The sequence below is a fragment of the Ixodes scapularis genome, unplaced genomic scaffold, assembly GCF_016920785.2.
Source record: "Ixodes scapularis isolate PalLabHiFi unplaced genomic scaffold, ASM1692078v2 PGA_scaffold2__306_contigs__length_199485367, whole genome shotgun sequence".
NCBI classification, from domain to species: Eukaryota; Metazoa; Arthropoda; class Arachnida; order Ixodida; family Ixodidae; genus Ixodes; species Ixodes scapularis.
Genome location: NW_024609857.1, coordinates 140,311,143 through 140,335,226, shown reverse-complemented (window position 1 = coordinate 140,335,226; position 24,084 = coordinate 140,311,143). Strand labels below are relative to the sequence as shown.

General features: G+C 52.5%; 1 protein-coding gene and 1 long non-coding RNA gene across 2 annotated transcripts; one reads left to right on the top strand and one right to left on the bottom strand.

Moving 5' to 3' along the window:
• Positions 1-4,120: 4,120 nt before the first annotated feature.
• On the bottom strand, positions 4,121-4,978 carry LOC121836814 (the record flags this gene model as incomplete). The annotated part of the gene is made up of 1 exon (XM_042292041.1): positions 4,121-4,978. A coding segment is annotated over one exon (858 nt), but the record flags the coding sequence as incomplete, so codon positions are not given.
• Positions 4,979-16,196: 11,218 nt separating this feature from the next.
• On the top strand, positions 16,197-17,297 carry LOC121836813. The gene is made up of 4 exons (XR_006078008.1): positions 16,197-16,230; positions 16,332-16,364; positions 16,827-16,880; positions 17,206-17,297. It is a non-coding gene; the product is annotated as an uncharacterized LOC121836813 (long non-coding RNA).
• The last annotated feature ends 6,787 nt before the right edge of the window (positions 17,298-24,084 follow it).

Here is a 24,084-nt window from a genome sequence, read left to right as displayed (position 1 = left end):
GGAAAACGGGAAGGTCACGGGGAACGAAGGAGCGCCCGACGGTACGGCGGCGGGGACCGGGAAGGTCACGGAGCGCGGGGGAGCCAGGGAGAGGGTCCCCACACCTCCCCTCCCTCAAGGCTCGGACCCCGGGGGGCCTGAGTCGGCGGAGGGTGGACGGTCCCCGGCCAGGAACTCCTCCAGCTCCGCCATCACCGTGTCCTCGGCGGGCGGAGGCGGGAGGGGTTCGGCCGGGCAGGCGAGTGGCACCAGCGGGGGCGGCAGCGTGTCCGAGACCGCGGTGGCGGCGGTCGCAGCGGTAGAGGCAGCGGCGGTGGAGGCTGCAGAGGTGGCCCCCTCCTCAGGAAGCTCCCGGGCCGCCGGGGCCAGGAGGTCGGGCCGGTCCCTCTGGAGGAGCCGCAGCGCCGCCTCGACGCACGTGAGGGGGCCCACCGCCCTCAGCAGCTCCTGGTGGCGTGGGCCGGCCTCGTGGGTCTCGCGGTGAACCACCGGCACCCGGCAGAGCCAGCAGGGGTCCTGCAGGTCCGGGGCCAACTCGAAGGCGGGCAGCGTGTGCCCCAGGAAGGGCGGCGGGACCTCGACACCGGGCGTGTCGTGGACCGGTCTCGGCTGGTCCCGCCAACACTGGCGGGACACGAAATGGAGGTCCCGCTGCCCGTCCCACGTCGTCCAGGTTGCCACGGTGTGGCATGGCCGCCGGCTCCAGGCCCGTCCCCCCTGCGGTGACGGTCCCTCTCTTCTCGTGGAAGGAAGTCGTGCGGGGCGAAGAGGCCTGCTCAAGCCTGGTCCTCCCCGCGCAGACGGGCCCGACCCACTCTGCGGTGTGCCAGCGCGGTGGCTCGCGGAATCCGCGGAGCCCGCCTGGCGCTGTCCGGACCAAGCGTCCGACGCCCGATCGTGGGGCCACCTCCATGGTCGCCGACCTCGGGAGTCGGGCCGCCTCGACCCGGGGCGCCCACCCCGGGTACTTGGGGGAGCATTAGCGCCCCCGTTCTGGCCTGGCGGGCCTCCTGGGAGGGGTCGTCCCCGTCCAGCGCCGGCACGTGCTCGGCGTCCGGCGTCGTTCCAGAAAGGCATTCTGTGGGGAGGAAATTCAGTTAAAAACACAGAAATGGATTAAACCCTGCGCCGCAGATTGTAGTGACGGCAGAAACTCCTGTTAGAAGTGAGCTCGCCGACAGTGTCATGCACCGTCCGGCCAGCGCGCTCCATCCGTGCTCCGGACTGCGTCTGCCGTCCGGCCGAGACGGGGCTTTCCTCGTCCTCATCAGCCGCTTCTCGTCCATCGCCGTCCTGGTCGCGAAGGTAGTACACCTTTAAATCGGTCACGTGAACAGGGCCAGACTCCTCGGTTGTGTTCGGCCGAGTGAGTCGGTACGTAAGCCGCGACACTCGCGTACTTACCTCGTGGGGCCCATCCCACTTCGGAGCCAGCGATGCTGCGAATCCGCAAGCTGCATTACTCAGTGGGTGCATTCTCCTCAGAACCAGGTCTCCGACGCTGTACTCCAGGTGGCGATGGTTCTTGTCGTACTGCGCCGCCTGCTCGATCCTCGCGGCATCGAGGTTCTCTCTCGCGTCGTGCAACGCGCCCGTCAAGCGGCTTTTGAGCCCGGCCGCGTACGTAGAGAGTGGGCGACCCGATGCCCCGTCGCTGTTTCTTAACCCGTTCTCTAGTGGAGGCGGGAGCTCCTTACCTAGGTTCAGGAACGCTGGTGTAAACCCGGTTGATCGGTTCACTGACGTCCGAATGGCGAAACCCATCTCGACGATGTGTTCGTCCCAGTCCCGGTGTCTCTCCGTCAGCGCGATCAGCATGCTCTTCAGGTTGCGATTCACTCTCTCAGTGATATTGGCCTGAGGATGGTACGGTGTCGTCCTCTTGTGCTTAATATTGAGGGCCAAGCAGGAGTCCACGAAGACTTTACTAGTGAAATAACTAGCATTAACGCTCACTAGACACTTGGGCGTTCCGAAACGCAGGAAAGTGTCTAACAACTTTTCCCAGATTCGCTCCGAGACCAGTTTTCTCAGGGGGTACAGCTCCACCCACTTCGAGAAATGGTCAGTGACCACCAAAAGGTACTGATTTCCCCGAGGACTCCTCGGCAGCGGGCCAACGATGTCGCACGCGACTATCTCCCACGGGTAGTGACTCATCACCGGCTGCATCAACCCCGGAGGTTTCTCGCCTCTCGGTTTCGCCTTCTGGCAAGCTGGACAGCTACGACAGTACCGAAATACGGCCTGCCTCATTCCCGGCCAGGTCGCGACGCGACATAACTTTTGAAAAGTCTTGCTGCCGCTGCCATGACCGGCCAGAGCCGAGTCGTGGAAGTATCTGATAAACTTCCTGCGTAGCTTCCTAGGAATCACCACCCTGAAGGGAGGGTCGTTCCCCTCCTCTTCGTCGATCGCGGGAATATAGCGGAGCAATAACCCATCTTCGCCCAGCAGATACGAATCGAACGGCGCGCCGATTCGTCCGTCAGTGTTCCCGGTGTCAACCGCAATTTCCGCAAGTTTTCCCAACACCCGCTGACAAAATCCATCTGCTCCCTGGGCCTCGACAAGCTCTGCCTTGCTTACCACTTCCCCCCAAGCCACGATCCTTTGCTCCCTCGTAGAGTGACCCACCGCTGCTAGGAACTCCGGCTGCTTCCCCTCCTCCCAGCCATTCTCTCGCTTTCCCGCGATCGCGGGGGGCTTCTCCCCCGCGCACGGAGGTATTCTCCCTCCTCTCCCGCGCTCTTCGCCCCCCAACGGTCGCGTCTCCTCCTCCCGACCACCGTCCTGGGGCGCCCGAGAGAGCGCGTCCGCAACCTTGTTGCTCGAGCCCTTTCGGTATTCGACAGTGTAGGAGTAGCGCTGCAGGGTCAGAGCCCAGCGAGCCAGCCTTCCCGCTGGCTCCTTCAACCTCTGGATCCATGTTAGCGCAGCGTGATCCGTCTGTATGACAAAAGTCGTACCGTCTAGATAGAGATCGAACTTTTTCAAAGCGAACATGACGGCCAGCCCCTCCTTCTCCGTTACGCTATAGTTGCGCTCGGGCGGTGTAAGCGTTCGGCTCGCGAAAGCCACAGGGCGCAACTGCCCATCGTGCTCCTGTAGCAACACCGCTCCGACACCGTAGTCGCTCGCGTCCGTCTGTACGACGAAATGCCGGTTTAGATCTGGTAAATGTAAGCTCGCTGTATCAGCTATTGCCTTCGCGAGAGACGCGAAAGCCGCGTCGTGCTCCCTCCCCCAGATCCACCTTGAGTTTTTCCGCAGCAATTGGTTCAATGGCTGTGCTAGCTCCGCGCATCCCGGAATGAACTGCCGATAAAAACCGACCATCCCTAGAAACCTCTGAAGGCTCTTTACGTCACGCGGCGCTGGATAACTGAGGATGGCCCCCAACTTATCGTCGTTCGGCTTCAACGTACCGTTGTCAACGATAAAGCCTAAGAGATTAACCCTCGAGGCTGCGAGCTGTACCTTATCTGGGTTGATCGTCAACCCAGCCTCCCACATTCTACTCAGAACGATCTCGAGATGAGTTAGGTGCTCTCCGAACGAGTTCGAGAATACTACGACATCGTCCATGTAAGCCATGGCAAAGTTAAACTTCGCGTCCCCCAGCACGATGTCCATCAGCCGCTGAAAACTAGACGGCGAATTCGATAATCCGAACGGCAGGCGGGTAAACTCAAACAACCCCCTGTGACAAGTGAACGCTGTCTTTTGGACGTCGTCTGGTGCTACCTGGATCTGCAGGAAGCCTCTGCTGCAGTCCAGCGTGGTAAAGACCTTCGCGCTACCCAGCGAGTACATGATGGACTCAATAAATGGAAAAGGATACGCATCCCTTTTGGTCATCTCATTGAGTCGGCGGTAGTCTACGCAAAGACGGGCTGTCCCGTCTTTCTTCGGCGCTAGCCACTCGTGTCGACTAATGCTAGATAATCTTTACCACCGATCTCTACCCGCACGTACGGACCCCTTTCAGGTGTCGAGTCCTGAGCCCGACATGCCGACGGCGCGAACGCTACCCGATCGCTGCCCGCGACTTCCGCCCCGTCGGCGAACTGACCCGGGGCCTCGGCAGCGGCCGGCAACCTTGATTCGGGCAACCCGATTACTGGCGCCGGCCTCGCGCGTTTTCCGAGTATCTGGATTCGGCCGCTGCCCACGTGCATTGCCGCCTGATGTGCCCAGGCTGGTGGCACCTGAAGCACCTGACTTGGGCACGGTCGTCGCGTGCTACAGTTGATCTGTCGCTAACAGCACGCGGCGCGCCGCCTCGCCGAGCGCTGTTGTCGCTGCCGCGAGCGTCGTAACGCGTCACGTCTCCGCGGTATTCGACCGCGCCGCCCCCCCTACGGGGTTGCGCCCCGGCTGAGTTTGCGCTGGCTACCCTGCGCCTTTGCTCGAAGCCGAATGGGTCGAGGGCCCGAGGTGGAATGGCTCCGCCATTCCCGCGATCCGCGACGGCCACGTACGCCGTCTGCGACTCGACGTAACCGTCCGCGGCGCGTCCCGTCCACGCGCAACCCGGCTCCAAGGACTCCTCGGCTCTTGGAGGGGGCCGATACTGCAGCTCAGCGAGCAAGCCCGCTTGAACCGTGCGCGCCTCTCTCGCCAGTGCTTCGAGGTCTGCAAAATCGCGTCCTCGAAGATACGCCTTAAATCTGGGGTGGCACTGGCGGATCGCCCTCGCTACTTTCTCCGCGTTAGGCGCGGAGGGTTCGGCCCGCGAGTAGAGCTCCTGGAGTGCACGGACGTACTCCACGAGGCTCTCATCCGGGTGCTGAGTGCGGCTCGCCAGCTCGTCGCGAATCCGCATCTCGTAGTCGGGAGGAAGGAATTCCTCCCGAAACCGCGCCCGGAAGTCCGCCATTGATTGGAACGGCGTTTGCAGCCGTCTCCAACGCGCGGCGTCGCCCGTCAGTGCAATCGGCACGATCTGCAGCAGGGCTGCTGCGTCCGATGCCCCCAAAGCGGTTACGTACGCGTCTAAATCCTGCAGGAAATCGTGCACCGATTTCCCGTCGGAGTACCCCGAGTACGTCGGCGTAGGCACGCTCAACCGCGGGCGGGGTATCGGCAAAGGCGCGGCACTCGCGACGCTTGGGGCTGTCCCCATCTGCCGCGACATCGCGTCCATCATCCGCGTCATTGCGCGCATCAGTTCACCGGCGTCTAGCACGCCTTCCGTCGCTGGTGAAGCTGGGGGCGAAGTCCCAGTCTCCGGGGGCGCGCGTGAGCCCGAGTCTCCGCTAATCGGAGCAGCCCCCCGCGCTATCTCGCCCAGGCTCGTCCTCCGACGAACCGTCCTTACTCGCGCCGGTGGTCGACCTGGTGTCGACCATTGTCACTTTCTACCAACACGAACACAATTCGCAAAATTCGAGCACGCTAACCTCCAAAATCCGCGAAAACGCAAAGTGCGCGACCTCTCAGGGAGGAGCGAAAGCAACGGCCAACCGATCGGGCTCCCACGTGGGCGCCAGATTATGTGGGTCGCTACCTGATCGACGCCCGATCGGGACGTGCCTCGCTCGCTCCCCAAGAAGTCACCCACACAGTGCGTGTTCAAAAGAGTTTACTCAAACTCACGTCGTTGAAGAGCCGCTCGTCGCTGTCGTCCCAATGACCTCCCTGACCGGTCCCTTTCGAAGTCGGCAGCCCAAGACCCCTTCCTTTGTCTCCGTTCCCCTTTTAAGACCTTCCCAAGTCCTTGTCCCGCCGACCGTCCAATCGGGAACCTTGCCGCGAGCCGACCCTCCGACGTCAGCGCTGGGTGAGGGGGCGCTTGCCCCGTTCGTCCCGCAGAGCTCGGACGTTCCGCGACAGGACGGCGTCGGAAAACGGGAAGGTCACGGGGAACGAAGGAGCGCCCGACGGTACGGCGGCGGGGACCGGGAAGGTCACGGAGCGCGGGGGAGCCAGGGAGAAAGTCCCCACAAATGAAATATCAAAAAGACAATGGAACTCGTCGACAGCAGAGCGCACTAAAACAAGAAGCGCTCTTAAATAAAATAGAATGAATAACAAAACATACATATCAATGACATTTATATAGTACACATTTTTGATACTATAATACTATACAAAAGAAGCATACAAAAAAAGATAGAAAAGAGGATAAAATTAGATATTTCAGATCAGTTTGTAACATTTGTGGGCAACAGAGTTTCTTTCACTATGCTTTTGTATGTTTTTAGTGTTATATTTGACGTAATAAGTGTATGAACATAACTGTGTGTATTAAGAAAGTTTGGAATTTGACATGAGAGTGTTTACGTGCACATATTTGTCCAGATTTCGGGGAGTATATACTTGTCATTTCAAGTGTTGTGATGGTGGTCGGGTCTAGTGCATGCAGAAGGATAGCTAGGTTGTTGAAGTCTACGGTCATGGAATATGTAAAGTGCAAGTTTATAATGTAGAGTTGTTCAAAGCTCAAAATTTTATACTTCTCAAAAAGCGGAGCAATATGTGCATCATAAGCAAAATTGTGCATTAGAACAGCTATTTTTGTTGTAGTTTTTTGTAGTAAATGTAGATGTGCGATGTCTGTCTTTGTTGTCGGACCCCAGCAAAGCAGTATAGTAAACCTTGGTATATATCAGCGCATAATATAGTTGGTACTTCAGCCATTCCGGTAAAAGATGCTTTGCAGATGAAATTAAGCCTATTGTTTTTTAGATTTCGTTTTGCATTTTATTTACATGGTGCGTCCAATCGAGGCGCTCGTTAAACCACACTCCAATAAACTTATGATTATCGACACGCCCAAGTGCAGCTCTTTCGAACTGCAGTTCAATATCTGTATTGTGGGCGCGATTTATTGAGAAAAATACTACATTTTTTTTTTTGTATTTAGAGATAAACTGTTTGCCACCAGCCAGGATGAAAGTTCAATTAAATATTTGTTTATTGTGGTCTCTAGTTCCCTAAGATTGGCTCCAGGAAAAAATGCATTTGTATCATCGGCATACAGTATTAAATCTTCGGTAAATGGTATATTATGTATGTCATTTATATAGACGAGGAACAGACAGTAAAGGTCCCAGTATGGAGGCTTGTGGTACGTCATTTTTTATTAACCCTAGAGGTGATTTTATGTTATTATAAACCGTATACTGTGTGCGAGATGTAAGGTTACTTGTAATGACCTTATGCACAGTTTCACGCATGCCATATATATGTCTCGAGCTTTGAAAGGAGTATGTCATGTTTGATGGGATCAAAAGCCTTTCTAAAGGCGATAAATAAACCAACTGTAAAACGTTCATCTTCAATATTACGTATTATTTTTTCTTTAATGTGCAAAAGCGCTAGTTCGGTAGTTTTCCCCTTTTGAAAACCAAACTTTTGTATGATTATGACATCGTATATAAAAAAACACTTTTGAAGCCTTTCATTAATTGCTTTTTTCGATTATTTCTGAGAACAACAGCAACATTGATATTGGTCTGTAGTTTCCTAAGTCACGTTTAGAGCCACCCTTAGTTGAAACTCGCTATTTTTAATAGATCAGGAAAAATACCACTTTCAAATATACAATTACATATATAAGTAAGAGGAATTGAAATAGTGCTGGATACAAATTAAATAGGTTCTACTTTAAGCTCGTCCACCCCCGCAAGCTTAATTGTTTTTAAGGGATATAATAATAATAATAATAATAATAATAATAATAATAATAATAATAATAATAATAATACTTTTATTTACTGAAAAGAAATATTTTACACAAGATAGCGTACTGGCCCACGAAAGCAGAAATGCTTGTGTGTGGGTCCAGGCAGCCAACAAAAGACTGCATACATCATTACACATAAGGAAGAACTGTGCACTATGCAAACGATATCAACTTTTTATCCACAGGTATTACCAGCGAGCGTTTGACACCATTTTTTGACTTTTAGTTTCACCGCGCGAATGGATGTTAAATTACTTAAAGTTTCAGGCAACGCGTTAAATAATGCAGGGGTGTAATATTTCCTTTAAGCATAATTTAGCATATAAGCATAATTATTTCGTGCTCAGTTACTGGATAAAGAACGATTGAGTTTAAAATATCGTTTTTCATGTACTTTTTGTGGTCACCAGGCTGACTTGCATACGTGGATTCACCAGCTGATAGGAAATGAGTTTAAATTGTGTCGCTATTGGGGAGGAGGACAGAGCGTGGCGCCCCGAGCGGTTAACTTTAAAGCTACACGGATGGGGACAACAAATACCATGACTCAGCGCTCGGCCGACATTACCGAACGCGGTGTCAGCGTTCGGCTGGAGTTCGTGTTCTCCGGCGAGGGGGAGGAGGGGCTCTTTTGTTACCACTCCGGCCTGCATGAACAATGCAGCATGCACGGCGCCTAGCTCAGCACAAAAGCCGAAGTGGGTCAAGCTCGCATTCTCTGACGACTGCTTTCGGGGGAGATCCGGCACTTAATGTCACTTCGTCCAGTGTTAGTATTTTTTTACATTACACTGTGCCCCGCGCTCTATTGTAGAAGATGACATGGACATGCCCATAAGGCCTGCGGGCATGTGCACAGGCCTTGTGTTGAGTAAACACCGAGGTGTGGGGAAACAAACATAGCTGAGCTCGCTGCTGCTTTCGAACCACGGGGGAAGAGAGAGAGAGGGAAAACCTGCTTTTGTACGAATTTTCAGTGAAAGTTAGTCTTCTATAACAGGGGTGACCAAGCTGCGGCTCTTCGCGTGTCAAAGTGCGGCTCCCTCCCCTATCCCTTCCCCCACCTCCCTCCCGGTCACACGAGCACTTCCCCAAAAAGATAACTGCAACGCGTTTTAAAATTGGTAGTTCGGTAGTCTTGTGCTACTGGTACTTTACGTAACGTTGGACTGCTTTTGACTCGGATTGATTCAAAGTAGTTCGAATTTCGTTCATTGCTCTAAATGAAAGTTTGCCCCCTGCAAGTAGCTAGGCTAGGTGGTGCTAGGTACCGCCCAATATATGTTCTACAAAAATATTTTTATTTCCTCGGGCCACTCTTCGGGAACCTCTACTATACACGCATGTAGCCACATTACGCATACTGCAAGCATCATGTGAACATACATTGTGCGCATACACATACATACGCATACAGACATCAATACAACGGCACACTAACCTTAACACTACACCCGAGCTCTCCCAGCTCTGCGTTTCCGTCTTTTATACTGGTCGTTTTGAACGTGTGGAATATCTTGGTGACTCCCTAAGCAATAAAAAATGTTCCCAGCATGTTGATATTTTCCAGCAATGTCATACCTCTGAGAGTATTTTGAATGGCTCGGGGGATGAATCTCTTATTAAAAAGTAAACGCGCGATCATGCCGTAATTATTTGAAAGCCAATAAATCGAGCCGCTCCAATGCGGTTCCAAGCCATGTGCTTGTCTCCCCTCACGGCACGTCGTAGCCTGTATTTCTATTGTAGTCTTTGTTTTTCTATTTGTGCTGTTCGCGCAAGGCTGCATTTGCCGTATTGAATTATTCTCTGTAGAGCGGATATTCACTCACCTGAAAGTGATGCTTCACGGGCAGTGAAATCACTTTTCGATCAACTTGAATGCAGTCAAAGCCACGACTTGCGGCATGTATTAAGTGTACGGAGCTACGCCGCGGCGAGCTCGAAAACGTCTAGCGCTCATCCCTGCGCGCCACTTGGAGGACAGTCTCTCCAGGAACCGTAGTATATTTAAACAGCTAAATAAAGGGTAGCTTTTTTTTTTCGATTTTACCTACTATTTTTTTAATGCTAAAATTCCACACTGTAAATATACGTACTTTCCGTCATAATTTCGTACTGTTCAGTCCTTTCCCCAGAGTGCAATCGCTCTCGGGAAGGAGACAACCGACGGTCACATTGGCCACTGTACGATAGGAGCTTACTGTTCAGACCAGCGTTCCAACATGACTATCCGCAAGTCGATCGATTGCACGTGCCTAATCCCTGAAGTGGTCTTAAACTTTTTAATGTAAAGCGGAATGTCAACTTGCGACACCCCGCCCCCTCCGATCACGGGCCGACCAGCCGCATCAATGCCCGACAGTTTACGTCATCTCATATTGTTGTTACACCACTAATACGCCAACACACGGTCACATCGGCGATAATTCCACTCTTCTGTTCACAACCCACAACACTGCCATCACGATGTTGCTGACACGCAGAAATACAGAACCCCGTTGAACGCCCGTTGGCACACGGCACGGGAAAACAGAACCGAAGTCAGCACGGAAGGCACCCAGGCAGTCGGCAGTAAAACCTGCCTGTCTTGGAGGCAGTTCCTGCGATTTCCATAACGTCGAAAACGTCGACACGGTTCCGCGTGGTTCCGCTACAGTAGGACTGTAGTTCCGCGTTCCGCGTGGGCCCCGCACAAGGAACTCAACAACATTTATTAAACAACGTGCGCGACGTGCTCGAAAAACGAAACCGAAAGAAGATGAGTCGGAAGGGCGAAAGCTTTCTCCCGTCTGCCTGGAGTAGAAAAACACTTCGTTCCTCCCTTTTTCTTGTGTCCACTTGAGGCGCGTCAGTAGAAGGGAGAGGAAGACGCGCCGTTGCTACCTTTTCCCTCCATTTTTTCTTAAGAGTGTAGTACGCAGCAGACGACAAAGGGAGCGGACAAGCGGCTTGCATGCTTTCGCATTCAGAACTCGTAAGAAATGTTTAGGTGTACCTCGAGCTTTTTACTTTGCTTGGCTGTTTAGGATGCTTTACCTTTGTGTGTTGTCTTCCACTGAGAACCAGGGAATGCCAGGGCTCGTTGCCTGCTCGGCCTTCGCAGGAAACGAACGAAGAGAGCGAACGTCAAGCAGCCCACGACGCGGGCAGTTCGACGTTCTCGGAGGATTATTTTCGTTGAGATAATCTCCAAAAAGCCTTCCCGGCTATGTTCCGGGTCTTCGCGAAAAATAGCTGATAGTGTTGGGTTTTCCTTTGAAGCTGTGCAAAAAAGCAGCTCTCTTCTACATGTGCCCCAAAACACGCCGGATTCCGTCCGATCGCCGTGAAGTGACTATCGTCGACACTGTATATTGGATATGCTGTGTTATTTGAGACATTTCTCAAATCCTGTTCGGATAACGCGGCACCGTGGGATACGTACAATATATGTTGTTCGATTGATGAGAGTCGTTGAATTTCATGCTGTGGGCGAAGAATATGCATGCAGTTCGGATATCCTGTGTGGTCAAATAGTTTCGACGGTTAAGACCTTTGTAGATTGACACGGCTGAGTGTATGGTGCCGTAAAGAAAGATCAACATAAAATGAAACAACCATTACAGTTGCATTTGTTGTGTCACACACGGCCTCACCAAAACAGCTTTCATTTCTTTGTTTTTGTTATCGAAAATAGCACAATGCATTTAAGAAAACAACAAAAAAAAAACGAGAAATTCTGTTCGCCATAGAACACAAAATAAAAAAATATATAACGCGGCAATTCAGCCTCCACCAGCGTCCGGAAGTGCGCCTACGCAGGCAGCCACATCCCACTGACCAAAAAACTCGCAGCCCAGCGCAGTCGGGCAACACTGACGTACAGGGCCGGATTAAGGTACAGGCTAAGGGGGCTGCAGCCCTGGGCTCCAGGCTTTCAGGGGGCCCCCATGCTGGCCCCTGAAAATTTAAAATGTAAGTAGTTTTTTGTTGTTGTTTTTATTTAAGAAAGTTTAGGCAGAAAGCAGAAGAACTCCGAAGGGCCACTGGCGCAATGGCCTTCTCGTTCTCTTTTCCTCAACAAGGAAACAAGGATGCCATAAAGTTCCCGTCTCTAGATCAGCTGGCGTTTGTGAGCTCGTTGTGCAAGAGCATGCCAGAACAACCAAATTTAACACGGCCTCCCATACCCCTTGTTAGTTTTTTTTATATTTTTTATTGGAGTTTGATGGAAGGACGGTTGGAGCTTTCTTTTGTACTGGGGCCCCCTTAGCGTGTTTTACGGACAATTGTGGGCAGGAAGTTAAGCAAGCGTTAAGCAAGCAACGCAGATGGTTCACACATGTTGTTTTAAACTTTTTCACGAAACTCCACATGGAGTTTATTTCAGAACGATAAGTTTGGAACAAGCGAAAAGGTGCCCGTAAATCTTCCGGACACCGTCTCTATAGCCACTAATAAAGAGGCGTTTTAAGGAGCCGGCTCTTAAGACGCCCGTCAACAGTTTTCGATGGGTACTGACTGCAAGGAAGTGCTCTAGGGTAGATATCTGGACTGCCAGTGCAACTGAACACTCTTCCTTCCAGCGACTGATACGAATACTGCAATGGTTTCACCAGTGGCGTACCAACTTGCTTTTGAGGGGGGCGGGGGGGGCAAACCAGACCATCCCCCCCCCCCCCCCCCCCAACCTGGGTCGCATATTTTTACTAGAGATGGGCCGTACTTTTGCCGAATCAAAAATTCGGCGCAATTTTTGCCGAACGTTTCTAAAGATTTGGCAATGATTCGGCAAAAATACACTTTTACCAGACTTAACATTGATATTTAGTTTTTTCTGAAGAAAAAATGTCATGTTTTTTTTTTCTTGACATAAGTACAACATATAGTGCCAATTCACACAGTTATGACTAAATCAGGTGATATTCTGCAAGATAATTGTATCAATGTCGCTTTTGTGTGTTTGCTTACAGAAAGTGGCGTGACAACGAGGTTGGGTAGTAGCCGGCGCAGTCACGAATCACGCTACCAGAGTTTTGATTCTGACGCTTCATCAGCGCACGCCTGCAAGTGTGTTTGCATTGTTAAAATAAAGGCAATCGCTGCGTCCTTACTTTCTCTGTTTCGTGCGCGAAAACGAATGCAACGGTTGCTGAGCCTTCACCAGAAGAGATAATAACATTGTAAATATGCATGTTTTTCGATTTGAGAAATTTGACGTCAGCTTTGCATGAAAGTGTGCGTTCCATATTCGAAACGTGCCTTTTTAAAATTTAAAATTCCGGTGTCTGGTGTTAGGACACACACGGACGTTTAGGAAGATGGGGACTTAAAAATGTCGGATGTGCAACGTCGAGCATGATACTTATGTGTTAATTTTATGCAGATACATGAAAATCGCGAAGTAACGGAAACTAAAAAGCAATATTATTCTGTTTTGGCACAAACTACTTGTGAACCGAAAAGAGGAATTTTATAATAATAATAATACAAATAATTTTCTTTGCACATACTGGAAGGGGCCAATGTGGTGGTGTGCGGGGCTAGGCAGATAAGTGAAAACCCTTACGAAGAGCGCCTGCGAGCCAGACTTGTACGTAGTTCAACTACTTTACTCAAATTACTGTAGTTTAACTACTTTTCTGGATAGTTTAGTAACTTTCAATTACATTTCTCTTTTGGTAATTAGTAGTTTACTTTAACTACTTTTCCGACTGACTTGTACTCAAATTACAAATTACTTTCGAATTCTAGTGGTTGTTTTGTCACACAACAGAGATAAGATGTTGGAAGATCAGCTGATATTTGCAGAGGGGGAAGCATGTGGCGTAGAAAAGGGGGGGGGGGGGGGCAGGAAGAAAGTGATTTAGATGCCCCCCACTGCAACAACACTGCTGTGAGGCGGGGGGAGCGAAGAGACACGACGCAAGAGAGGCCGAGTAACTGTGGGAATAGCGCCGAAGACTGGAGTTTCTTTGTATCCCGAAGCTCAAGGATACTTGACGCATTTGAAGAAAGGGCTTGTCCTCGCTTCTCCCCAATGTAGGAATTCTTGCCCACTACAGGATGTGTACACACTACATCCTCACTCATAGACGGTAACAAAGTGCAGCACCCGCTCTGAAGTTAATCTGGTGCTCCTGTATAGCTTGTGCTGTCTTTCGAGACGTCATCTGGTCATTTCTTTGAGTGAAGAAATGGCGGCTATAAGACCGATACAGATAAGTGCCTTATAAGTTGATTGTGTTAAATGGTTCGTCAGCGAGAATAAAGGAATTACTCTATAGCGTATTAATTGCCGCCATTAAAAAAAACAAAAAAAGAACGGATGCACCTCCGATTTCCCCTGAAGCAATGCATACCGGGACCGGCAAGTTAGCAAAAAAGAAAACGCTGTATGGGGAATGAAAGGGCATTCTGAAATAGTGTGTTAAAAGGTACTTCTTCTTTACTTTGGAAGTACATTGTATTTATAGTACTTTACTTCAAGTACATTGCACCCGGTGTACTCACTACTTTACTCGAAGTGCATAACCACTCATTTACTTTGTACTTCCAAGTAGTTATTAGACGTACTTTACGCAACACTGTAAGCAATTAAACACTGTCTGCAAAATCAAGCTAAGGCAATGCTAAACCTCAAAGGTGAAATGACACATCTGCAGTACATCCTTGACAAAAAAGAAGTACACAAAAATTAGGCATGCAGAAGCAGAACCAGCTAGATTAAAGCGTTTCTGTGAAAACAAAAGCCGCTTTATATTCGGCCAGCAGAATTCGCTAAGGCATCAAAACCTATGTAAGTACTTCCTTCTTAGCATAGAAAATAATAAAAGTAACTTCAAAAGTAATTCGCTGCATTTTTACGGTAGTTAGTAATTTACTGATTTATTTTCCATTTGAGTAATTTCTGCTCTACTCAAATTACTTTTGAGGCTAATACTCAGTAACTTAACTTAATTAAATTTTTTTTAGTAGCTTGTACATGTCTGCTGCCAGCCCGCCACCACATATGAAAAAAAACAAAACAGAGAAATAAATGTACAGAATATGCACACTACAGAAAGTACGTAAAAAGGAAAGAAAAGAAGGGAGAAAACATGTATCAAATTATGACGAGGATGCCAGCTGCATCCCATACATTCTGGCAAGCTCTCCTGATTCTGCCCCGTTTGACGGCAGTGGGCTGCGCACACTGAGCGTAATTGTCAGTTGTCGGTCAATGTTTCAACTGCCTCGTTGCATCAATGGAAAGGTCAAATGAAAATCACGTTATCCAGAATGCACCGCATCATTGGTCACTTGCGCAGTGGACTGCGTAAATTACTGGTCGATCTTCTGTTCTTGAGGCAGAAAATATTGAAGAGAACCTCACTCGCAAAAGCTCACAAACGCACGGTTACCGTGCCGCCTACTCCACACCTCGCCGTAACCGCTGGTTGCACTAAACTGTGCGATGGTTACCGCGCGACCGCGCGGCGTCCATTTGCGATCCATGGCCCTGTCGCGTTTGCGCGCGTGCGCACACATCTGCCGAATTTTTGCCGAATTTTTGCCGTACTTTCCTTCAAAATTTCGGCATGTGCGGAACTTTACCAAATCTGAAGTTGGGCAGATTCTGTCCATGCATCACTAACTTTTACGGCGTGTGTGTGTGTATAGGCGTCGTAAAAGAGGGACGGGGGGAGCCCCTTTGCAAAAAGAGCGCTCTGGCCGCCGCCATTTTGCGAATCGAGCGACCCCTATCAGATGCCAGAAATTTCTGGCACCCGCCTGAGCAGTGGAAACTCGGTCAGCGTGACTCCCCACCTGCATTTTGCATTCGGAGTTCGGCGGCTTTTCTTGGAAGTTTTTATTTTATTCGCCTGTTTAGGATGCTTACCCCTTGTGTGTTATCTTCCACTGTGAGAACCAGGGAGTTCCAGAGCTCGTAGCCCACTCGGCCTTCGCAGGAAACGAACGAAGAGAGCGAACGTCAAGCAGCCCGCGACGCAGGCAGTTCGACGTGCTTGGAGGATTATTTCCGTCGAGATAATCCCCAAAAAGCCTTCCAGGCTGTGTTCCGGGCCTTCGCAAAAACTAGCTGATAGGGTCGGGTCCGGGGTGTTTCGACGGAATAAACACGTTCGTTCATTTGCTATTAGCCCCGAGACCGAACACAAGCGTCGCTGCGGTCGCCACGCCCTGATGGGGTGAGGTGTACCGTGACGTCAGGGCGATGATTCCGCTCCGCGATCTCGCATTGGGCGCGTTCAGTAGCGGCCCCGGAGTCAAGGAGTCACTGACTCCTTCCACTAGACGGCCAAAAGTCACTTCCGGTGCACGTAACTCCGGGGCTTCGGAGTCAAGCTCCGAAGCACCGAGTCCGGAGACGGTGCACGTAGAGTCAAAGGAGCTAAAGATGGCGTCATTTCCTGACTGGTGACGATTTCCGGGGAATTAGGCGGGAATATCCAGAAAAGGTTTCGAATTCTCCCGTGCGTCTGCTGCCATGGCTGCATCGATGACATCCACTGCGTCTGAAAGCCCCGTTTATCTGGTTGAAAGCGACGACGGTAAGGGACAACTCATGCGCTAACGTTCCGTCTCACCTCCTTATGTTTCATTTCGTGTTGAAAATAAGAATCTCTCCGTATATGTCGTTTTTTTCTTACAGGACGCTGCACTACTCCTCTCTATATTAGTATCGGTGAGTACCTCCATATTTCGCTGATCGCACTCTTGCATTTGAAATTGACATCGCTCATTTAAATTGTCGGCGAAAATTAGTTGTCGGTGAGTGTGAGCGTTGCGCGACAAACGCGAGCCATCGCCGATCGGCATTTTTCACTCACTTTATACTGCAGCCCAATTCCGCTTGCGCACGGCCGCAGCATTTCTATCGATATTTTGGTAGAGCTCAGCTAGATACTTCCACCGCTCAAGCGCTATTGTTGCTGTGGGCCTTCCTTGTATCGAAGTGCGAGCCACTTCCCCTTGCACTAACAAACACAATCATTTGATCATGCTTCTTGTTTTGATCACATCTTCATAAACTTCGCTAGCGTGCACATTCTGTCGTGTGAATATGCATTGCAGTGTGTTACGTAAAAGTGCTGTAATGCAACTGCTTTCCCTTGTTGACAACTTCGCAATTTTTTTTTGTTTATAGTCAGTGGTCATCAGGAGTTGGACCCGCAGCCATGTAGCAGCAGGGAGTGCGACGGTATGAATCTCACATATAGCTTGGGTTCTGAAGGGAATTTCTAAAAGCCAAAAATATACTCTCGTGTGAAAAGACCTAGCTTCTTTCTGGCCTAAAAAGGCTGTTAGCAGCATGCCGGCTGTCACTCTCTGGCTTCCAGGAGGCTTGAAGTCCTTCCTGCCAGTGTTAACTAACCTCGTGTTTTGTCTATAGTTGCATATAATGGGGCTTTGATGATTGCTTGGCGTCCCCGGCATCGCCTACAGCTGTATATATAAGGTTTGGTGTTTAAAGGGTCATGAACTGATAACCTTAATAATTACATTTGATGTTTTGGACATTTTAGATCATGAAGGAAGCCCTGATGAGGCTGGTGAAGGAGGGGCATGGTCCCGCAGCGAGGTGTTGTTGCTGATTTCACTTTATGAAAAGTACTATGGTGACTTCAGCAACCGAAAGTTGAAGAAAAGAACAGTGTGGAGGAATATCAGTGTAGAAATGAAGGAAGCTGGTGCCCACAGATCGCCAGACGGCTGCGAAAACAAATTCAAAAGTTTGAAGCGGACTTACACTAGAAGGCGGCAAGACGAGGGCGCAAGGATTGGGAATTTTATCAACATATGGACAACCTTTTCCAGGATACGGCCGAGTACACTGCCCCGGTGTGCACGAGCATGCCGGTCGTTCCTGCAGCCTCAGTCACCGAGTCCCAAGTCATCATCCCAGCCACCACAGGGCCGTCAGCCACCACCACAGCTGTAGCCATTGCCATGCCCTCCCAAGCCGGCACTGTGTGTCCGCAGAGCGCACAGACTCCAAGGTCAACGAGGCAGCCTGAGCTCCCGCAAACAAGAAGGAAGAGGCCGGCTGCAATCCTGGGAGAAATCCTTGAAAGGATGGACGCATGGGAACAAGAAGACAGGCAGCGGTACAGGCAGCAGCTGAAGCTGCAACGTACTAAGCTCCGACGGCTGAATCGCCTTGTATGTCAATCTAAACAGTCTCAGCAGCCTTAAAGGGATGCTGAACCGAAATTTAGAGTTCCGAAAACAATGCAGGAGCTGTAGGCGGGACGCTACAATCCCTACAACACTACTCGGAAGGCGATATCTCGAATTGACAGCCGTATTTTTGGAAAAAAAAGTCGAGATTGAACAAGGCCGATGAGGCACATGACGTCAAGATATCTCGTTTATTTCTCTCTTCGCTTCACCCCCTCAAGGCGGCGAGGCAGAGAAGACGCGAGATCGTTTCCTTTTCTCGACTCTTCTCGGAGAAACAAGACGTCAACATACGTGTCAAATGCGCCTCCTTGTTTTTATAAAAATTCGGTCATCTGTTCGAGATATCGCTGTATGAGTGATGGTTTGGTGTTTGTGGCATCCTGTTGCACGCTTCTCGCCGCCGTGTTTTGTGGAATCCAGATTTCGGTTCAGCATCCGATGCTGAACCGAAATTGGATTCTACAAAACACGGCGGCAAAAGCGTGCAACAGGATGCTACAAACACCAAACCATCACTCATACAGCGATATCTCGAACAGATGACCGTATTTTTATAAAAAAAAAAAAAAAAAAAAAAAAAAAAAAAAGGAGGCGCATTTGACGTGTATGTTGACGTCTTGTTTCTCCGAGAAGAGGGAACAACCTCGCGTCTTCTCTGCCTCGCCGCCTTGAGGGGGTGAAGCGAAGAGAGAAGGAAACGAGATATCTTGACGTAACGCGCCCTGTCGGTCGTCCATTCGAGATATCGCCTTATGAGTGGCGTTTTAGGGATTGTAGCGTCCCGTCTACCGCTGCTGCATTGTTTTCTGAAATCCAAATTTCGGTTCACCTTAAAAGTGTGGGGATTGTGATCCCTCAACATTCTGTCGCGTCAGCGTTTTGGCACGCCGTGGCGGCCGCGCCGACGTAGCGAGAGGTGGCGCTGCTTACCACTGTGAGTGGCTTCCTCCTCTCCCCCTTGGGGCGATTTCCGTGACGAACCCCCGCACAAAGGAGATCGACGTGTCGCTCCTTGATTGGCCACTTCGCCCCCGCCGTTATCTTAAAACCAGCGGACAGCAGTCTCGCTTCTCTCTTCTTCCTGGGATTCGGCGGCGGCGACAACGGGGACCCTTCCGGCGCACCGGTGAGCGTTTACCCCGTCCTTTGTACATTTGTGAACGACCGTTCGGCCGTGGGCGATCTCCACACCGACGGCGTTCACCAGCTTATAGCCGCTGTGTTGTTGTTATTTTGTTTCATTGTAAATAAACAGTTTATCACCGTTACCAACGTGACTGGTGTCTGTTTGCGCTCCACGAGCAGCATGCCACGCGAGTACGAACCCGCTTCGCGGTAGAGCGTCTCGCCGCGAACGTGGTACTCCCAAAGGCAGTGGCCCCAAGGAGAACCACAATTTGGCGCCCAACAAAAGGGCTGACGACCAGAACCCTGGTACGTCTGTGTGTGGCGACTGCTGCCGAGTGACGAGTCCTCGCGCAACCAGCGCTTACCGTGACGATGCAGACCGACTTCTCGGATTTGCTCACGCTGGCGACCGCGGCCGACGCATTCGCGCGGCCCCCACTTCAACGGGAAGCCGAAATGCCAACCCTCCAACGAGAAGCGCCCTACGGCGTACCCCTGGAGCCGAGCGTGGTTCTGACGCCATTGCGAACGGGCGCCATCGCTCCCGGATCTTCCCTGAACACGCGTGCTCCGCCGCCGGCACAAAGCGAAGCCTATCGGTCTCCCCACGGAGAAACCGCTGCGGCGCCTCATCACACCTTGCTCGAAAACGCGGCACGTGTGATTGAGAGTCTGACAGGTGCGTTGCGAACGACAACACTCGCACCACAGGCCCAACGACCTCCGGTCCGAATTCCCGTCCCGACTTATCGGGGTTACGCAGACAAAGCGAGCGCTACGGACTTCCTTGACGATTTACGGAAGTACCAACGCGCGATGGGAATGTCCGATCGTGAAATACTTGAGCGCATTCTGCCAATCGCGCTCGTCGACGAAGCCGCCCGCTGGTTCCGACTTGTCGGTGACCAACCCGCCGGAACGCTCGATCAGTTCCGAGAGGCGTTCCGCCGCGAATTCCTTCCCGCCGACTACGAGAGAAGGATGCGGCGGGAACTCGAACAGCGAACTCAGCATCCGGACGAGTCCCTGCTGGAGTTCGTACGAGCCATGCAAGAGCTCTTCGAGCTCGCAGAACCCTCAGCTCCCAATGCAGAGCGAGTGGAACGCGTCATACGCCAAAGCCACCCGACTTTCGCTGCGTATCTTCGAGGCAGCCGTTTCCGCGACCTGAACGAGCTCGCCTCCGAGGCCCGGCGCCTTCAGGGAGACATTCTCGCTGCCCGTGCGTACCGGCCTCCGCCTCCAGCGTCAGCGGCCCTCGAACCGCGCTGCGCGTGGAGCGGGGACACGCCATCTCGAACACCAAGGCGCTACGATTCCGCAAACTATGCGGAAGATCGGGGCCGAGACACGTACGCAATCTCAGATCGTGCGCTCGACCCGTACTCCTACGGTAGACGAACAAGCCGGCCGACGCCGCAGTTCAGAACCACCGACTCGCGCCCCAACGAGGCAGCGAGGCAGGAGCAAACGAGGCTCCCTCAAGGTCAGCGAGCCGATGCACGCTACGACAGAGCCGGCGAAAACCGAAACGCACGGCGGAACCCCCAGCGAGGCGACGACAGAAGATGTTTTCGGTGCAATCGCCCCGGTCATCTCGCTCGCCAGTGCCCGGAGCGGCCGAACACGGAATCGCACCGTGCGGGAAACGAGCAAAGCCACCGGTAAACGGCCCTTGGACGGACGGACCGGTGGCTAACAAAGAATCGGAGGGTCCCATGGCCACTCTTTTGCCGACCGCCCCCGACCGGCACGCCGGCACCGTTCATTTCTGTAACGATCGCCGGCAAGGCATTCAAGGCACTCGTCGACACCGGAGCAAGCGCTTCGATGTTCGGCGACGAAGTGTTGACTCACCTCCGACAGAATTCTGTCCGACTCCGAGAATGCAACACTGCCTTTCGCCTAGCCTGCGGAACCGCCCTTTCGGCTGGTACCGCGCGGCTGGTCGCGAGATGGGAGAATCGAGTAAGACGACAACGCTTCGTTCATCTCCCTGGCCTATCGGTGCCCATTATTTTGGGCAGAGACTTCCTTGCCAAAACAGGCATTGTAATCGACGTCAGCAGCGCAGGCTATCGGGAGGGCACGTTTGCACCCCTGAAACCCTTCTGCGAACCCCCGACCGTACCGCCAACGCCACCATTGGCGCACGCGACGAGCCGTCGAGAGGAAGCGAAGGACTGCCTAAACCGGGTCATTGACCCCAAGACACCGAGTCCAGCACCGATGGCAGCAAGCGCCGCCCCCATCGGGGAAATGACGCACCCACTGCTCACGCAATCATGCAGCGTGTCAGGGCGAGAAAAAGCCCGACTGTCGTCGTTGTTGCGCCGCTATGACGCAATGTTCACGGACCGACCTGGCTGCACAAATGAAGTGCGCCATCGCATTGACACGGGCGACGAACTGCCAAGAAGGCAGAACGCGCGGCCCGTAAGCTTGGCTAAACGAAAAGCCATCGACCGTGCCCTGGACGAAATGATCGACACCGGAGTTGTCCGGCGATCTAACAGCCCCTGGGCATTCCCCGTGGTGCTGGTCCCGAAGAAAGACGGCAGCTCACGTCTTTGCGTGGACTACCGCCGTCTGAACGACGTCACACGAAAGGACGCCTACCCGCTACCGAGCATCGACTCGATTCTGTCCAACTTGGGCAGTGCGCGGTACTTCACCACCCTGGACGCTAGCCGAGGCTACCTCCAGGTTCGGATGGAGCCAGGTGACGAGGCAAAAACAGCCTTCTGTTGTCACCGCGGGCTTTTCGAATTCACACGAATGCCCTTCGGTCTGTGCGGAGCGCCTATGACGTTCCAGCGATTGATCGACCGAGTACTGGGAGAAGCCAAATGGAAACACGCAATGGCCTATCTCGACGACATTGTCGTCTACTCCAACACCTTCGAAGATCACCTACGTCATCTCGAGGACGTACTCGACCGGCTAAAAGCCGCGGGAATGACCCTGAACCCCGAAAAGGCTCAAATAGCCGAAACCCGCATCGCCTTGCTCGGGTTCGAACTGGATCGCGGGCGCCTTGCGCCACACCCCGACAAACTACAGGCAATCCTGGAGTTTCCTGCGCCAACCGACGTGAGCTCCCTCCGTCGCTACCTGGGAATGGTGAACTTCTATCGCCAATTCATCCCAAACTGCGCGACGCTTCAAGCACCACTGACACGCCTATTGCGAAAGTCCGTGAGTTGGAGCTGGGGTCCCGAGCAGGAAGCGGCCTTTCGCCGCACCTCCCGAGCGCTCGCGGACACAGCTGAACTCAAGCTACCCGACTTGAACAAGCCCTTTCTGATCCAAACAGATGCCAGCAATCTTGGCTTGGGCGCGGTCCTGCTCCAACAGCACGAAGGTGTACTCCGACCGGTGGCCTTCGCCAGCCGCTCGTTGGCGCCAGCTGAAAGGAACTACAGCACATGCGAACAAGAGTGCTTGGCCATCGTCTTTGCACTCCGGCGTTTCGACATTTATGTCGACGGGACCACTTTCGTGATCGAAACAGATCACCAAAGCCTAATATGGCTCTCCCGACTTCGCGAACCCGCTGGTCGCTTGGCAAGATGGGCTTTGATGCTGCAAAAATACGACTACGTCGTGCGGTACCGGAAAGGCAGCACAAACGTGGTGGCGGACGCATTGTCACGAGCCCCCGTAGACTGCACACAGATTTCCGCAAAGACCCAGGCCGAGCCAACGACACTCACAGTGTCAGGCGAAGCCGTGACTCAGTCCCAAAGGGAGGCAGCAGATCTGACCACCCCGGACGAGACGATCAACCACCTAGACGCAGTGAGCGCCGTGGGAATCGTGTTCAGCAAAGAGCTTCTGAAAGCCCAGCAGAATGATCCGTTTTGTCGAAAGGTGATCGACGGACTCGCGGAAGAGTCGGACGCCGTGGAGGCGGGCGGTGCGACCGCCGGGCGCAACACTACTGGTATTGTAGTAGGCGCCGAGTGCCGGGACGTATCTGGTATTGGTGCGGGCACGGAGGATTCATATCTGCTGAGCAATGACGGGCTCTTGCTGAGGTACATACCCTCCGAGAACGACTCCGACGAGGCGTTCAAGGTAGTGGTACCCCGCAGTCTGAGAAACGCAGTTTTGCGCTACTATCACGACTCGCACTTGGCCGGACACGCGAGCGGCTCCAAGACTTACTCTAAGTTATGTCGCATCGCCACCTGGCCGGGCATGAAACGGGACGTTTTCCGTTATGCCCGCACCTGCCACTCTTGCCAAAGCTTCAAACCGAGAGGCGGCAAACCCCCGGGCCTAATGCAACCGATTCCGAGCCAGCAATCATGGTCTCTGGCAGCCTGCGACGTGGTCGGCCCCCTACCGAGGAGCCCTAAAGGACACCAGTATTTGCTGGTTGTAACTGACCACTTCAGCAAATGGACGGAACTTTTTCCACTCCGTAAGCTGACAGCCCGAGCGATCACGGAGAAGCTCATGGAGGTTTTCACCCGTTTTGGATTCCCCGAAGCTCTTTTGACTGATCGAGCGAGCTACTTCGTCGGGAAGGTATTCGTGGACGCGTGCAAGGCCCTTGGCATAAAGCACAGAACAACCACGCCGTACCACCCGCAGCCGAACATCACGGAGCGATGTAACAGAAACATCAAACCAATGCTGGCCGCCTTCGCGGAAAGGCACCGTGACTGGGACACATATGTCCCCGAGATCGGGTTCGCACTTCGGACCACTCTCAACCGTTCGACGGGCTTCACCCCCGCTTTCCTCACATTTGGGAGAGAGCTTCCGAACCCCATGGACCGTGTCCTAGGGACGAGCGCCGGGGTGGACAGCGCGCAGCCGACGCAAACGGACCACGCGCGGCAGCTACAAACTCGGATGACGGAAGCCTTCTCGGAGGCGCGTCGCAATCTCGGGGTAGCGCGAGCGAAACAAAAAGCTCAGTACGACCGCTCGCATCGAGACCTCCGCTACAAAGTGGGCGATCTCGTCCTCAGACGCAACCATGTTCTGAGTGATGCCAGCAAAGGCTTCTCGGCCGGTTTGGCTCCGAAGTGGTGTGGCCCGTACCGAGTGCAGGAACTTCTCTCCCCACTCGTGTACAA